The 17,755-nt window shown below is 41.8% G+C and overlaps 1 protein-coding gene across 1 annotated transcript in view; it reads left to right on the plus strand.

Moving 5' to 3' along the window:
- Nucleotides 1-17,755, plus strand: part of ptprt (protein tyrosine phosphatase receptor type T) — a 186,871-nt gene that overhangs the window by 101,459 nt on the left and 67,657 nt on the right. The window contains 3 exon segments of the mRNA XM_072451758.1: nt 2,665-2,938; nt 11,330-11,366; nt 13,100-13,156. Coding sequence (XP_072307859.1) covers nt 2,665-2,938; nt 11,330-11,366; nt 13,100-13,156 — 368 coding nt within the window.

Consider the following 17,755-nt stretch of genomic DNA (forward strand, 5'->3'; position numbering starts at 1 on the left):
GCTGCTCCCTCACTGTGCAGTGTTCGGGTTTGGACCAGCTCGTGTTCACATACACCGCCAGACCTCCACCTCTTTTCTTCAAGCATTCTTTCGTTCTGTCCGCCCGCAGCAGATGAAAATTGTCCAAACCTACAATAGAGTCTGGCATTTCTGCTGTTAACCAGGTCTCTGTGAAAATCAAGACGCTGCTGTCCCTATAAATCCTCTGGGACCGCATGAGGCTCGCTATTTCCGTCATTTTATTTTGAAGGGACCTCACGTTACCCATGACTACGGCGGGAACCGACTTCCTGTTTGTCCCTCTCTTCTCTCGGAGTTTACGTCCAGCCCGTCTGCCTCGTTGCGTTTTCCTTAGGATGTCCGCCGGGATAACGTGACGATCTCCGGGTAAGACGACTGTTCTCCGCAGTTTCATGAGTTCCTCCTTTGTGTAAACGCGGTACGGCGCCGGGCGGGGCCGGAGCCGGGGGACTCAGAGCCAAGACACATCGCAACGACACGACGAAAACACTCAATCCAGCCGAATAAAGTCAAAACAAGTTAATTTAAAGCGATTCCAGTGCGTGTCCCGATCGTTCGTGAAGTTCCTCTTTCATATAAACGTGTATATAAACGTGTACCGACGACACGCCGTACTTTAGCGCGGCCGGAGGGCGCGGGGGGGGGGGGCTGGTGGGCTCGCTCGGAGCTAGCTCACGTCACAACAACACAACGAACGCAACGAAAAACGCTCAAATCCAGCCGAAAAAAGTCAAAAACAGTTGAATTAAAAAAACATTCCAGCGCGTGTCCCTATCGTACAGTAAAATAGAAAAAATATACTTACTATATTTACAAAATATAGGAGATAAAGCACAATAAGTGTGAGAAAGAAGAGAGAGCGTGTGAGAAAGAAGAGAGAGCGTTTACACCGATGTGTATGACTAGTGACAACAACTGAAGCATCTTAATGACTAGTTGAATAACTGTGAAGTCATTTAGAAACATCATAGAGTATCCACTGACTCCTTGCATCAGGTCAATGCTCTATCTAGTCTCTGAAAACCATTAGTTTGAAAGTGATATTTTTTTTTCCGGAGGATTCATCTTTGGCGATAAGTAATTATCTTTGATGAGAGCTGCCAAACGGAAAGCTGGCGATAATTGCCAGGGGCCTCCTTCACAGAAACATACATCTCCCTAATTGCGTCTAATTGTGAAGTGAGTTGTTGGCGTGTGGAGGACAGAGGTAATTGCGGAGGGCCCTGTTTTTGTCCCGACGCTGAAGAGGCCTCAGCCATTTATGAAGCAGTGCATACACATTAGACACAAGAGTGCTTTTAAAGGCAGGCTTTTAGGGCCATAAATACATGTCCACCTGCCGAGTACAACGCTGCCATTTAGTTTCAGTCCGAGCTCAAAGCACAGGGCTAATCTCGTGCGTTGACTTTCACTTGATTTCTTTCCACCTTTTTGCAGCAAAAAGCACAAAGAAAAGCTTATACAGAGATGAAAAGCGCATTCAAAATAAAGACATACAAACAAACATGCGTACAAGAATATTGGCATTTTATTATAATTATGTAGTACTGTCAAGGTATGACTAAAAACAGAGATATGTTCATAAGATAATATGTTCATCGTCTTTATATGGATGAGAAAGGACCTCAGCTGTACCACATGGACCCTTCAGGGACATTTTTTCAGTGCGACGCTCGAGCGACCGGTTCAGCATCTGAAGGAGCTCAGAGCTCACTACAAGAAGTTTATTAGGAGCTCAGAGCTCACTACAAGAAGTTTATTATATATATATATATATTATATATATATATATATATAATATATATATATAATATATATATATATTATATATATATATATATTATATATATCATTTTTCATTTATCATTTTTTATCATATCGGTTCCAACATGTCCATTCCGATGATATACTGGTTGGGCCTATAAACCAATAATAGAATTAATTTTGTCTCATAAAGTTTGAGTGTTTATTATACAGTACAAAGCTGTTTTTTAGCTACTTGAGATACATCACAAATTTGAATCAGTTTTTTCATACATTATTGGGTTTTGTGCTAGGAATTGTCCAATATTTGGCTCGTCGCTGTTGTCGATGATCGATATTTGACCAATATTTAGTTTTCAAAAGGCATAGTGAGGCCCACAAATCTATCATATGTTGAAGTAAAGTTGACAAATGTACTTTTCACTTAAAAGCAATTATCAAATAACTTATATTTGAATTTTTAAATGGAAAGACAACTCTGATGCACTGAGGACAACCTGGGAATAACACATGGGCACACAGATTTGGAGCAGAGCCAAATATATATGGGCGCCAAAATATGTCCTTTTTTCCCCGGCATTGGCTGATACCGATACCGGAACCGATACATCGCCCATCCCTATGTTGAGACTCATGTGAGGCTCATTCTGCTTTCTGATTGGTTAATCATCTTGAGAACCACCCACTTATAACATCAACAACTTCTCCATCTTGCCCATTGTTTATGTAATTAAGAATAAATCTTTACAATACAGTAAAAGCTTCTTGATTTGAACATGTTTGCCTTGTATCTGAGGACACAAAGAGGTCATGTTTAAGAATGTTAACATGTAAATCTCCCAGACTGCCCCTTTAATGCATTGTCACGTTTGTCCACAGCTCATATCAGCTGGTGGTGAAGGAGCTGCGCAAGTCCAAAAGCCGCCGAGCCGCAGAGGAGCCCCAGTGTTTCTCGGCTCCCTTCAGTTTCAGAAACGCCTCCATCCTGGACTCTTCCTACTACATGGCGGCCGAGCTGCCCCCCTCCAGCCTCACAATGGTACAGCCCTTCACTGTGGGTGACAACAAGAGTTACGGGGGCTTCTCGAACCCGCCACTCTCCCCGGCCAAGAGCTACAGCATCTACTTCCAGGCCGTCAGTCGCTCCAATGGGGTGAGCCTTTATATCTACTGTTTTAACACAGCATAGACCTGCCACACAAAACCTGTCAATCCACTCTGAGCCTTTTCATTTGAGCGTTTGATTTTCAGGATGCTAGGAACTGCGTTGTTCTTCGCAGAGCAAACACAGTGAGGCTGTGGTAGTTTAAAGCGGCAGAACAAAACGAAACCACACGTGCAATACAAACCTGGATTAAAGGGTTTTAACAAAGTAAATTTGGGGTTAACCATAGTTTAGAGTTACAACAAAGAGAGAGAGAGAGAGAGAGCAGCAGATAAAGAAGGAAATGTATAAGCGACAGCCCATATGATTTTTATATCAATGCGCACAGATTTATTAAAAGGAATATTCAAATACACTTTGCTTATGTAGGTGATTCCTTGATGTAATATCCTCATTATCTTTAATCATACTGTATTAAATGAAGTACACACTATTCAAATCGGTACAGCGTTAAACACCAAAACGTAATCGTGTCACATCGGGCTGTGCGTCTTTACACTTTGCTGCGTGGCACAGACGGTGGCTTTCATTAAGTCCAAGGCGCCGTATCAACTCTGTGAAGCTCTGTGAACGTGCACACATTTGTTCAGAAAATGCGGGGTTTTGAACCGGCTGGCTTTGTTGTACGAGCCCCTGGTCTGTGACGGAGGAGCTGTAGTTTGTCGTCTCTGTTGATGTAAAATGAGCGAGCACATGTTCAAAGACCTGGCTGATGTTTTCCTAGCTATTATTTACAGTATCTTGAACAGTTGAACGTCTGTCCTTGTCTGCTCCTCGTGTGATCGGACTGCACCGTTACATGCACCGGGGAACACGACTATACACCGGGGAAAACACGACTACACACCGGGGAAAACACAACTACACACCGGGCACGACTACACACCGGGGAACATGACTACACACCGGGGAACATGACTACACTCCGGGGAACATGACTACACACCGGGGAACACGACTACACACCGGGAAAAACACGACTACACACCGGGGAACACGACTACACACCGGGGAACACGACTACACACCGGGGAACACGACTACACACCGGGGAACACGACTACACACCGGGAAAAACACGACTACACACCGGGGAACACGACTACACACCGGGGAAAACACGACTACACACTGTGGAACACGACTACACACCGGGGAAGACGACTACACACCGGGGAACACGACTACACACCGGGGAACACACGACTACACACCGGGGAACACACGACTACACACCGGGGAACACGATTACACACCGGAGGAACACGACTACACACCGGGGAACACGACTACACACCGGGGAACACGACTACACACCGGGGAAAACACGACTACACACCGGGGAAAACACGACTACACACCGGGGAACACGACTACACACCGGGGAACACGACCACACACCGGGGAACACGACTACACACCGGGGAACACGACTACACACCGGGGAAAACACGACTACACACCGGGGAAAACACGACTACACACCGGGGAAAACACGACTACACACCGGGGAAAACACGACTACACACCGGAGGAACACGACTACACACCGGGGAACACGACTACACACCGGGGAACACGACTACACACCGGGGAACACGACTACACACCGGGGAACACGACCACACACCGGGGAACACGACCACACACCGGGGAACACGACTACACACCGGGGAACACGACCACACACCGGGGAACACGACTACACACCGGGGAACACGACTACACATCGGGCTGGGATTGGGATCTTTGAGATTTGAATCATTGTCGAGTAGAAGGAAAGCGCTATATTTTTTCACCATTTACTACCTGGGTTTGCATGCATTTTGAAAAATCGGTTGGAATCGGACTAGGCCAGTTATTCCGTTTTCTCGGTGTGCATGTAAACAAGTGTGATTTGGATTTTTTTGTAATGTTGTTTTTCAGTTTTACAGAAGCATTTGGTATTGTGTGGTGCCAATGTGGTAGAGGGCACTGCCGTTCACTCTCTAAACCCGATCTCACCTTTGTACATTTTCATAAGTCTGAACCCACCGAGGATTGTGTTAATTTTCCACCACCGTAACCACGGTAACTCCAATGCAATGATCTAATCTCCTCCTGATTTCCCTCCATGCACTCACCCATAAAGAGGCGGGTGACTCTGACAGAACACATTTTGAAGGTGCTTATGAGTTTTGCCCAATTGTTTGCATAACTTGAAGAAAACTTAGACACTATTGAAGCATATGCTCACACTAAATTTGCTGACCTACAGTCTTTTTTATATTTTATGGTATGCATTTTGAAACGTGTTGATGGAAAGGGATAGAAATGACCAAACTATGTCATTTTAGTGTCCAGCTAACAACCTGACTTTAGTCAACATAGAATATTTACATACTAAAGTCATGATTATTACAATTGACTGTTACAACCCAGCTCTGCGAGGAAAAGGTGAAGTAAAAAAAACAAAATGTAAAATGGGTTTCCAATAAAGTTTTCAACCACAGGTGAGTACTCACACAGCCATTCTACATGGGAGGAGGAAACACAATTTTAACCACACATAACAAGGAGAGGAACTGCAGGCCAGGGGACGTGACAACACTTCATCCAATACGTATCTATTAAACATAATTTTATTTCCATTTTTCCCCCACGCAAGATGGAGAATAAAACCTTGTGAGATCATTCTTCTTATATACACACAGTCTGGTGAAAAATAGATCTCGTCACATCCCTAGGTCTAAATAAAATACAATAATCGTATCACAATGCAAAGGGAAAGCTGGTGAGACTTGCCCTTAGTCCCATAATGTGTTATAGTTATGTAAAGCTGTCTTGATGGATCTACATTTGTGTTCATTATGATCTTTGAGTATAGCCTTAGACTACATCTTTATTAGTGAAATTGTAGAAAAGGGGCTCATGTTATTGTGGACGCCTGTGATCGCATAATTGTAATTGTCCTGGAAAATAATTTCAAGTCAATTGTGGGAACTCTGGTCTGATATAAAAATATCTATTTACCAAGCAAAACATTTAAACAGGAGTATATGTATATTGACAAATTACCCAAATAGTTAATGTAATGCCTGTTCACAGATGGACAGTGTGATTCAGCCAGGTGTGTGGTCAGTCATGTAGAGAGTGCCTCCTCATCCATCATCCAGACATTTTCTGCTCAGACATTTTCTGCTCCTTTTACTTCACACATAGATGGCTATGGTGCACTTAAGAGACAGTACTCCCACTCACAGGACAAGCTGGAATAAACGGCAAGCATAGCCACTTAAACCTCATAGCCTCATAGCACTTATTATCTGTCACAATCATGACGGTAAACAACATGTGTCATTTTTTGTAAGAACCACATAATTTTGCTAATAATGGCAACATCATACGCCTTCATATACTTTTATTTAATCTATCAGACCAGTGTTTGTTGTCATGACATGTTTCAACTGTTTGTCTGATGTCATGGTCAGAATAGTCCCTTAATAGTACAGTGCGGTGTCTTGACGGCTGATTTACACAGTCTTTGGCACGTTTTTCCTTCCAGGAGGGAAAAGATGACAGTGCCCTCAGCAGTCCCACTTCTATAGAACATCCCAAGTATGACAAAGCACAAAAGCCCCCTCATCTCGATTTAGTGTACTAGTGGCATCTTTCCGGATTTCTATTGCCTCTTTTATCCAGTAGGGGTATTTTTTGTCCTCCGTCCCAACGACTCTGGCTATCCCAATCCATCCGTGTACTACTCTTACAAGGTCCTAATCGTGAGGGTTGTGTTGATCCTGGAGCTCCCCAGACTTACAGAGTCTGGAAGGAGAGCGCCAGATCTGACAGAGTTGTTAAGGAACACACTGGGACCTCGTATGGAAGGTAAACGAGGAGGATCTAGCTTCTCATCACTGTAGTCTTGGATCTGGCCTGTGGATTTGTTGAGCTGATATTGTTGAGCCCTGACAATATTTTTGTACTTTACAAAGCAGCAATGTTGCTCAACATTGCTCCAGCTCTTGTTTTTTGTTGAGTTTGCTGAGTCAGTGCAGCAGTTTCTCCTGTTGTACTAAACCCAGCTTGTTCAAAGTTGCACCTTAGAGCCTTCAGCTGATCCTTGGTTTGTGTATGTTGTTGTGGCTCATGCACCCTCTCCCACAGCCAGAGGACCTTTTGTCTTTGCAAGGCTGCCACACTTGTGTTGAACCTTCTCCTTGTTTTTGGATAATTTCTATCATCCCTTAAAGGTGATTCGGGGTGAAACCGCTGGGTCTCTGATTCAAATTAGAGATCGTGGTCAGTCTCGTTAAGTTGTAAGGATCAAGCTGAGGAACCTCTGGACCCATTGCGTCGCCTCAGCCTTTAAGCCGGCTGCTGGCTGATCATGTCCACAATGTCTTCTCAGCCCTTTCTGCTTCTTCATCTTTATACTTACCCAGCATAAGGTGTACTTCATTTAAGGTTTTGCTTGTCTTCTCCAAAGTATTGGCCACAACTGAAGAGCTGAAGAGGATTAAAGTGAGGAAGGCAGCAGGACCTGACGGCATCAGCCCCAGGCTCCTTAAGTCCTGCGCAGATGAACAGTGTGGAGTTATGGAGCATGTCTTCAACATGAGCCTGAAGCTGAGGGTGGTACCACAGGTCTGGAAGACCTCCTGTGTGGTACCTGTGCCTAAGACACCGCGCCCCAAAGACCTCAACAGCTTCAGGCCAGTGGCTCTCACGTCCCACCTGATGAAGACACTGGAGCGGCTGGTCCTGGACCACCTCCGCTCCACCGTGAGCTCAGCCATGGACCCGCTGCAGTTTGCATATCGGTCTGGCATCGGAGTGGAGGACGCCGTCATCTCCCTGCTGCACCGCTCTCTCTCTCACCTGGAAAAGCCTGGCAGCTCTGTGAGGATCCTGTTCTTCGATCTCTCCAGCACCTTCAACACCATCCAGCCGCTGCTCCTGAGGGACAAGCTGGAGACGGCTGGTGTGGAGTATGACCTGGCAGAGTGGATCCTGGACTACCTCACAGACCGACCCTAGTTTGTGAGAACCCGGAACTGTGTGTCTGACACTCGGACCTGCAGTGTGGGGGCGCCCCGGGGCACTGTCCTCGCGCCCTTTCTCTTCACCCTTTACACTGCAGACTTCAGACATGACACGGACAGCTGTGTCCTGCAGAAGTTCTCTGATGACTCTGCCATCATCGGACTCATCACGGACGACGATGACGCGGAGTACAGAGGACTGGCGCAGGACTTTGTGGACTGGTGTCAGCGGAACCACCTCCTCATCAACGCGGGGAAGACCAAGGAGATGATGGTGGATTTCCGCAGACGCCACCCCACTGCCCCCTCACCAGTGAACATCCAGGGACGGGACATTGAGAGAGTGGACTCATACAAGTACCTGGGTGTTCATCTGAACCACAAACTGGACTGGACTCATAACACAGACGCACTGTACAGGAAGAGCCAGAGTCGGCTCTACCTCCTGAGGAGACTCAGGTCTTTTGGAGTGACAGGGCCACTCCTGAAGACCTTCTACGACTCTGTGGTGGCATCAGCCCTCCTGTATGGTGTGGCTTGCTGGAGCAGCAGCATCACAGAGAGGGAGAGGAAGAGGCTGGACAGAGTCATCAAGAAGTCCAGCTCCGTCCTGGGCTGTGCTCTGGACTCGGTGCAGGAGGTGGGGGACAGGAGGGTCCTGGCTAGATTCACATCTATGCTGGACCATGAGTGTCACCCCCTGCAGGACACTCTGTCCTCTCTGGAGAGCAGCTTCAGTGACAGACTGATCCACCCTCGATGTGTGAAGGAAAGGTTTCACAGGTCTTTCCTTCCTGCTGCTGTCAGACTTTATAACAAAAACTGTTAGTACTGAACACTCGCAATACTGACCTAACCTAATACTGATGTGCAATTCTGTCATATGTGCAATTGCTGTTGGAATTCATGTGCAATTCATGTGCAATTACTGTGAAATTCATGTGCAATCTATGTGCTGTCGTGACACATATTCATGTGCAATTACTGTTGTGATCACATGCAATGGTATTTATGTATTTATGTATTTATTTATTTGTCTGTGGGAGTTTTTTATTTATTTATTTATTTTTTTTTTATTTATTTATAGGAGATCTTCTACTGAAAGTGTTTTTCAGACTTCCCATAAGTGATATGTTCTTCTGTATCTACCTCTGTATCTACCTGCGTTGCACCAATGAAATTTCCCCATGTGGGACAATAAAGGAATATCTTATCTTATCTTAACTTACTGTTTCTGAAATGTCTTTGGAACATCCCTTACAGTGGTTTGGTTTGTGTCAAAAGGTATCCATTTATTACGTCTATGGCAGGAGTTTTGATGCCCAAATACGTAGTTCTCAAATAATGGGATGACAATGTCAAAAACAGTCTGCAGTGCCTTGTTCATTTCAGTCTAATATTTCTGAACAGCAGGACAGTCTCAAAATACATAATAACGTTGTGCTTCCACAGTTTCTCCAGCAAACTTCCCTCATGTCATTTTGTGGTGCTTCATTGTGCCGTACACTTTCCCAATCTCCTTCTGTCAAAACACGGTTGACTTCTCCTTCCCATTTGTTTTTAATGAATTTTGTAGAGTAGTTGTCCAGATTAGTGATGCAATAGATATTATTCCTCCTGAAAGTTCTTTTTTGTATGCCTTGATAAAAAAAAAACATCAGTCATAGAGTTATAGTGGTCAATGCTTTGTTTAATTCTTTGGTTATAATAACGCCTTATTTATAAATCCCTATAAAAGCCTTGTTTCTCCAGGTCAGAGGCTTCTTTCAACATATCAAACATTTAATTTTCTTTTACAACCTGGAAGAAAAACATTATACCTTTTCTTATCCAGACCTTAAATCTCAGATATGTTCTGTTCTGTTAGGTGCAAAACTTCTTCTTCAGTTTAAGATTCAAATATCTTTGTTTGATTTTTAGATTTAGATTAGCGCCATTCAGATCATAAGCATAGATTTTACCCAAGTTTTCTAAACTTGAAAAGTTTTTTTTAGAGATTTATTCAACTCATCAAACAGCCGGTTGGGGATGGAAATTGAGTGAATGATAGAGAAAGCTGGGCAAAATGAGAATTTTTATGGTTTCAATCCTTTGACTTAGACTTGAGTATGCAATAAGATTCAATCTATCAAGGTTCTTTCTTTATGGTGGAAAAAAGAATGGTCTAATTTTCTAAGATTGTTGACAAACCTTTATGTAGAACAATGCATAAATATTTAAAAAATTCTGTTAAGTCTTTTTAAAGGTCAGAGGGGGTTTCCAGTGTTTTGTACATTCAGTTTGTATCCAGACGCTAGACCAACATTCTAAAACAAATGCATCCCGTTATGTCTGGACGTTTCTGGTTTGGTCAAAAATAATAGTCTGCGTAACAATGTTCCATCCCATCAATTGTAACACCACTGACTGCTTCTAATAAAGAGAGCAAACATGTAAAAGCAGTACCTACATTTTCTTACTATAGTGCTGAATATTTACAGTAACTATGTTATTTGGTTTGTCAAATTAAGAGCTAAGTGAGAACTTGTCAGAGAGACATTAGTGATATTAGTGAGGTTGTCAGCAGGTTTGTTTGAATTGCCAACTATTTTAATTCAGCCTGACAGTCTGATCTAAACTTGGAGAAACGTACAGCCTGTACATTGTCCCTGATAGTACTCTGATGTAGAAAATGACAGCCACCACAGCCATCTTGTTTGATGAAGACAAATGGGTCGACAGGTGAAGCCAATCTGTGGAAGACACTGAGTGCACGTCAGCGTGACAGCCTCATGGAGCAGAGCAGAGCAGTAGACAGGGCCAGAGCAGGAATGAAAGGAGCTGGATATAGTGCTCTCCAAAGATACTTCAGGAGGAGACAGATGATGGCTTCAGAATGAAGAAGAACACTGCACAAGAATGAGCCAAAGAAACAGGCTTTGGGATATCTAAAGTGTTATACAGTATGTCTAGCTGAGGAATTAGGTTTCAAAATGAGTCATTGAGGGTCTCATTTTCAAAACTGTACATGGAATTCTAAAATTCTAAAACAAAATATAAACTTCCTGAAACTTGCACACTTGTGTGACACTGGTCTGAGCACAGATTTCATAATGCCTTGTCTCTGAAATCCTCTGTCTCTGAAATCCTCTGTGGAACGGCCCACACATATCCACCTCAAGTTGTCTTTTTATGAATGTCAAAATCTCAAACATCCGTGAAAGTCACGTCCAGAACATTTTTGTGCGTATGCTGTCCCCTGGACGTTTCGACTTCCACCCAAAAGTCCTTTTCAATTTGGCATTTCTTTACCTACCTTGAGAAATCATTTCCCACATTTTTAATAATGCAATATCTGTTTTTTTTGTCTTCACAGGAAACCAAAATCAACTGTGTCCGCCTGGCCAACAAAGGTATGATCACTCCTCCACTGACATTATGTAAAGATACACTGTGCAACTTTATTGGTGGCCATCTGCTTATGTCCAAAATCGATTACTTTGCCTGTAATGTTCCACAGTATGGTATTAAATGTGTCTATCCTGCATTTATTTAATTTTAATTCTAGTCTTTGAAACCTTTCAGGCAGGCACGGAGACAAGTTGGTGGCGGACCCTCCACTAGAAAAGTTACATAGTGCACCTTTAGTTGAGTGACTTTGGTTGTGATTTTGACAGCAACATGAAAGCCACTCTAGCAATGTCCACCGTATAAAAATAGCATATATTTCATTGCCATACTTTTGCAAACCTCTTTATTACTTATGAGTCATCTTTCACTCCTGCCGTGTCCATGTTCATCACTGCACATTGAGCTTCATCACCGATGTCGCCCGCAGACCGATGCTCTCCTTTAAACCCGGAGAGCGCGTCAACCCTAACTACATTTCCCTGCTACTCCATGTTTTGCTTTCCACATGTCTCTCGTCTTCATTTGCTCATCATCCCTGGCAAGTCCGCCATTTGTGCTGCGAACAATGAGCTCTGAAAGCCTTTGAGTTCGTATTGATTTTCCTCACCTCTACCCTCGTCCGTTTGCATCGTTGATTTGACGTTTCCACATCTCTCTACCGTTTTCTTCAATTCTTCATTTGCATTAAGTGTTGCAAATTAAATACTTGATTCGCTCTGCTTTGTGGCTCCATTCTGGTTGTAGGCGGGTTGTGGGCGTAGGTCTAGGCTCAGTCTGCATCAGAAATGATTGACCTTTGTTGCTGGGTCTTGAAGTACAATGCCTACCAATACATAAAACAGAAAAACTGACACAGGAGAAGACCAAGGTCATAGAATGTTTCATGTGCAAAACATTACAGATGCGTGAAGTGGCAATTATTTGAAATATATTTGGCAAATATCACATTGTACGTAAAGGAACAATGTCAGTAACAGCTGCATGAAGACCCCTTCAACAGACAACTTACATAGATACAGTCGGCACGTCATCATAGTCGGGGGCGTGGTCTGGCGTGGGAAAAGACAGTAATTTGGAAATGCTCAATTTTTCCTCTTTTAAGATTTTTCCTGGCGGATTATGTGTTTTTTTTTTTAAGCCTGATAAAATAAACAGATTAAAACATGAAATGCCCAACATTTAGGGAATTTCTTCTGTTATGTATTCACATCTATATTTGGTACAGCATATATCCTAAAGTCTGCATTTGCACATGTTGAGCTGTAGTTGTTGATGATTAAGGTAAATGTCCTTGGCTTAAACCCAAATTGAATCATTTGCTTCAAGATCCATAACTTGTTCTCTCATTAAACCTTTGTGGCTAGATAATAATCCTTTTCTTTACTCTTCATCATTCATTTTCATTGACTCTCATCTGTCTTTTTATTTTTCCGTCTCTTCTCTCGACAAACACTTTCCAAACCCAGCTAAGGGCCATAGCATTAAAGTTGTCACATCAACCACACCTCGTCCATCTCACCGCTCTTCTCCATCTTGCGTTTAGTATTGCTCTTAATGGTTTTCCGTGCTTTGTCTCACCAGTATAATTTCTCTCCAGGAGATCCAATGGACACAGTTCTTTTTTCCTAGACAATTTTCTTATTTCTTTTTCCTTCCTTCCTTTTTTTTGTTGTTGTTTGTTTTCTTTCTCTCTCTGTCTTGCTCTCCGGCGGCGACTGGCGGCCCTTGGTCTTAGTGGTAATAGGTAGGGGACAAATAACAACGCCGTACATTCTAGTCATCCCAAGCGAAGGTGATTATTGCTTCCCACGCACAATCTTTTCTTCTGTTCCAATTTTTCATCAGTAAACCAACCCCTTGAACGCAATCCCAGTATTGGTTTGACCACGTCCACTTTCTCCATGCTACTTATGCTTTTGTTTTCCATCTCATCGTCATCCACATTCGTTTCTTGCACGTTTGCTCTGCTTGGCTGTGCTGGCTGTGTGAACCCTGTGTCTGCCTTGCATCTACACACAAACACACTCTCGGACAAGATACTTCCTATTTTGAAGGACTTTGGTTTGAAATTATTTATTGATATGGCAAATAAGTCTTTTTTTTTTTTTTTTAATCAGAAACCTACATTCTCAAGTCTTGTAGCATCTATATTACTATAATAATAAATCATGTATGTTTTGCTATCAACATTGCAAACTGTGAAAAATGGTGTTGCTGTTTTGGCAACAGCAACACCATTTTGCATAATAAATTATTAATGTTTGCAACGTGACCCAAAATTAGCATACAAGCTAACAACGACACAGTTCATATTTTTTAAGTATAACTTTGTCCTGCATAAAAAATATAAAAAATAAATGTTGGTTGTAGTTCACTAAGCACCACAAATCCTACAAAAATGTGTGAACTTTAGAAATAGCTGGAAATCAATCTTACAAACAACAAAATGTATGTTTTTATTATACAGCCTGAATAAAATGAATGGGATGCAACATTTATAATAGTACTAGGCTGTGTGTGCAGCTATTCCAAATGCATCACTCCTGGGTGGGTCTATAGCAGCGCTCACCATTCTGTCTTCCAGGGTTGTACTGCTTTTACAATGACAAGATAAAGGAACTCATGATTGGTGCTTCTTATTTGTACACTAATATCAACAAAATTGCGCTCTATTTGAATAGCCGTTTTTCTTTAAATCCTGGGCAAATTATGTTGCCAGATTCTCTCCCAATCCTTTTAGTGCTTTCTGGAGCGGCATAAAGACACGACAGATTAATATGAATGTTATTGAGCGAGGAGCCAGTCAAAAGCCTCACTCCAACAATAGGGCCACAAAAGGGACCAGTGTCAGAGTAAACTGCTGTCACACACCACAGAAAAGAACACACTCATCAGGTTTATTGTCCCCAAGGCCAAGCTCTGGAGCCAGTCACATCCACAATGAGATAAATATAGATTACATTCATATGGAGCTGTACTCAGGCAGAATGGAGGCGGAGTTTACAGAGCAGCTACTGTTATTGTTATAATAGCAGAAAGATATTTGTGCTCTGACTGGGCAGTTATAATATTTTTTGTAAGTGTATTAGAGCGTTTAGGCAGTGGACAACAGCGCCATAAAGTTTTGAAATAAGGATGATATCAAGTGAAGCAATCATTCTAATTTAATGTTTCTTGATACTACTGTGTATATCATTGACTTGACTGCAGAAGTACATTTGCATGTCTTGGTTGTACAAGTAATAAATCTAGAGACCGGCTGGTGTCCTGGTGCAGCTGTAACAACCTGGAGCTCAATGCCCAGAAGTCAGTGGAGATGATCGTGGATTTCAGGAAAGTCACAGCCATCATTGAGTCCATCCTCACTTCCTCCATCACCGTGTGGTACGCTGGAGCCACAGCCAGGGACAAACAGAGACTACAGCACATTGTGCACTCAGACCAGTTCCTCCCGCCACAAGAACAGTTTCTTTCCCTCTGCTGTTGGACTCATGATTACTTAACACCTGCCACATTAACAATTATTCAACCAGTACTATTCACGCACTGTTCACTTTCTGCACTATTTCCGGCCATCTGTAAACTTTTATGTAAATATCTGTGTACATACCATGTTAGACTCTATAGACGTTGCTATTATTATTATTTGATTATTAATTGTTTTATGTTGCACCTTAACGCCGAGACAAGTTCCTATGTTTGCGAACTGTGTTCAAAAACAATGGCAACAGACCTTTTCTGATTGTGATTCTGATAGCTAAAGGAGTTAACCTTGCTACTGATGGAGGTGGTGCATGTCAGACTCTATTCATGTTCTCATTAGACTGAGCTCTGAGTCGTGCTGTAACTAACACTGGGACTCAGTGCAACAGTGATGCAACATGTAGACCTCTGCCCACTTCACATGCTCAGGATTTTAATGGGAAAACACATCACTTTGACAATGACAAACATTTGACATTGTTCTAAATGTCCTCCACATTCCATCTTTAGTTCTAGAGTGTTTGCAAATGATTGAGTCAGACTTGAATATCAGGTAACATAGAGAAGTTATTCAATTATTAAATGCTGTGAAACTTACAAAAGACGCATTTTGTCTGATATAGTTATTATCTACAATACCAGTTGATCGTTATTTTATATATTTGGCATTTTAAAACACAAAGTGCTTCAAAGAGCGACAGTTAGTGAGCAGAAGATATTTTTTTATTGATTTTTTTGCCAAAATGGCATATTTAAAAAAATTAAAATCACAACATGAACTTAACTTGAATTAACTGGGTTTGTAGCAAGGGTCAGTGAAAATGGGGATTTTCAGAGCAGTGGTTTTATTGCAGTATAATTACTCAAACATGCATAAATCGCTCTAAATACAACTTTGAGAGAGGAAAAGAGAAGGGAAAGCATATATAACATGGTTAGTAGCTCTTAAAAGTCAATTTTGCATCATATGTCAAGTGTTTCTAACTAAAGCTAACATAAACGCCAAATGTCCCCGGAGAGTGGAACAAAACAAAAAGTATCAAGTGCTGACTTAAGTGAATAATAGTGGAGAGTGAAGGGTGTAACCAGGCTCAGCGATGTGCAGTGTAGTGCTTTGTGGTGCATTCTCCTCCTTCTCCTGATGCAGTGACAAAACGTTCACTTGAGCGGTCGTAAATCGGAGGAACATCTGGAGATTAAAAGAGAGAAACGGGAGACAAAACTACTATCAATCTGTTAGACGTTATATAGGACCAGAGACAGCTTAAATGACTGCAGTTACTCCTGTGTATGTTTGGAAACCCTCTATAGGATCACAAGGACTATTGCACTCTCTAATTCCAATTCAATACAAAGGTTTATCATTGGAACAAATGGATTGTTTTTGTCTCTCATTGCTTGCAGAGTTTTTTTTTTATTTCAGCACATAGTCAATATTATATACTCAGTGTATGTACTGTTTACTACCATTGTTTTGTTTGGAAAGTACAGACAGAATCTCGTCTTTGGGAACTTTTTTTTTCTGTCACATGAAACTGCAAAGGTTGTGTTTTGTATTGGGCAGTGGTCAAAAAGTTCAGATAATATGTATTCAAGTAAAAGTACAGTTACATGGCTAAAAATGCCAACTAGTGCTGCCAAATGTACTTTAAGTTGTGATACCTGATTTTCAAACCGCAAAAGGAGGAAGTACGTGATTAAATCTACTCTAACTGGTACCTAGCACTCTCAAACCATTTGTCACACTAAGGATAGTCACAAACACTAATTAATGCACCGCTTTTTTTCAGAAAGTGAAGAGAACTCAACCAAGAGATAAAATACTTTGCAGCCATCTAACTTTGTCACGTAGTGAGGAAAACACAGAAACACATTTCTGTATAAGAACAAAACAACAGGTATATAAAAAAGTGTTATACTTGGTAATCACCTATAAAACATCTTTGTAATTAGTTCAATTCCACCCCTTGTCAATGGGAAGTGCACTTTTGTTTACACCAGCTCGGTTTGTTCAGCTGACGTCTATGCATGTTTTTTTAGGTCAGGTCAGGTAATACCGCCACCTTTTATACATCCAAATGAATGAAACACGAGCAGTACATCCACAAGAATCAGAGTTCAGCAGAGTAGAGATTAGTAATCCTGTTTCACACTATCACATCCTAATCCGCTGAGATGAAACGCCCACAGACAAATAACTAAACCTCCATCAAATATATAGGGACCATATCATATACGCCAGATCCCAGTCCCATTGCGTAAATATACTAGAAACAATTGCATTTTTTAGAAAAACCAACATGAAACAAAAATGAAGTATCACCCGTAATGCTTTGTTCCCAATTTGTAAACCTCCAGAAGTGGATCAGTATTTAATAAGTCTTTGAACAGTGGCACGGTGCGTCGGCAAAGAATCAAATCTCTGCTGTATAAAATGAGATTATGTTTTTAATATCCCTCCTACCCATAATTCCTTCAGTTTAATGTTATCACGCTCACTGCAGAGGGTCGGTTTTAAAAACAGGACAAAAAGGGTATAAATAATGATACAGAGGCAGCTGTGATACACTCTGGTTTGAAAAGGTTTTGATGTGAGGAAAACAGCTTAGATTAATGTTTTTGTAGAGTTGTGATGCATGGATGCATATATTAGGAGATGTTTTCATGAAAACATCGTACAATCTGTTTGGGTATATGGGAAACACTGTTATTTAAAATTGATTGAGAGTAGATAAGGGATGCCAAGGTTATCTGGTGCATCAATGATCATGATTATTCAGGCCACAATGTAATCGCAATAACTGAAAAATGTGACCAAAAGCTCCCTTTTTTTCAGATTCATAAACAAAAAGATAATACATAACACAAAAAGAAGGGCACCAAGCAACCAGAGAGAATAGAATAACAG

Source organism: Eucyclogobius newberryi, unplaced genomic scaffold (genome assembly GCF_026437365.1).
Source record: "Eucyclogobius newberryi isolate DKJ021-1_F unplaced genomic scaffold, fEucNew1.0.hap1 SCAF_19, whole genome shotgun sequence".
Classification (NCBI taxonomy): Eukaryota; Metazoa; Chordata; class Actinopteri; order Gobiiformes; family Gobiidae; genus Eucyclogobius; species Eucyclogobius newberryi.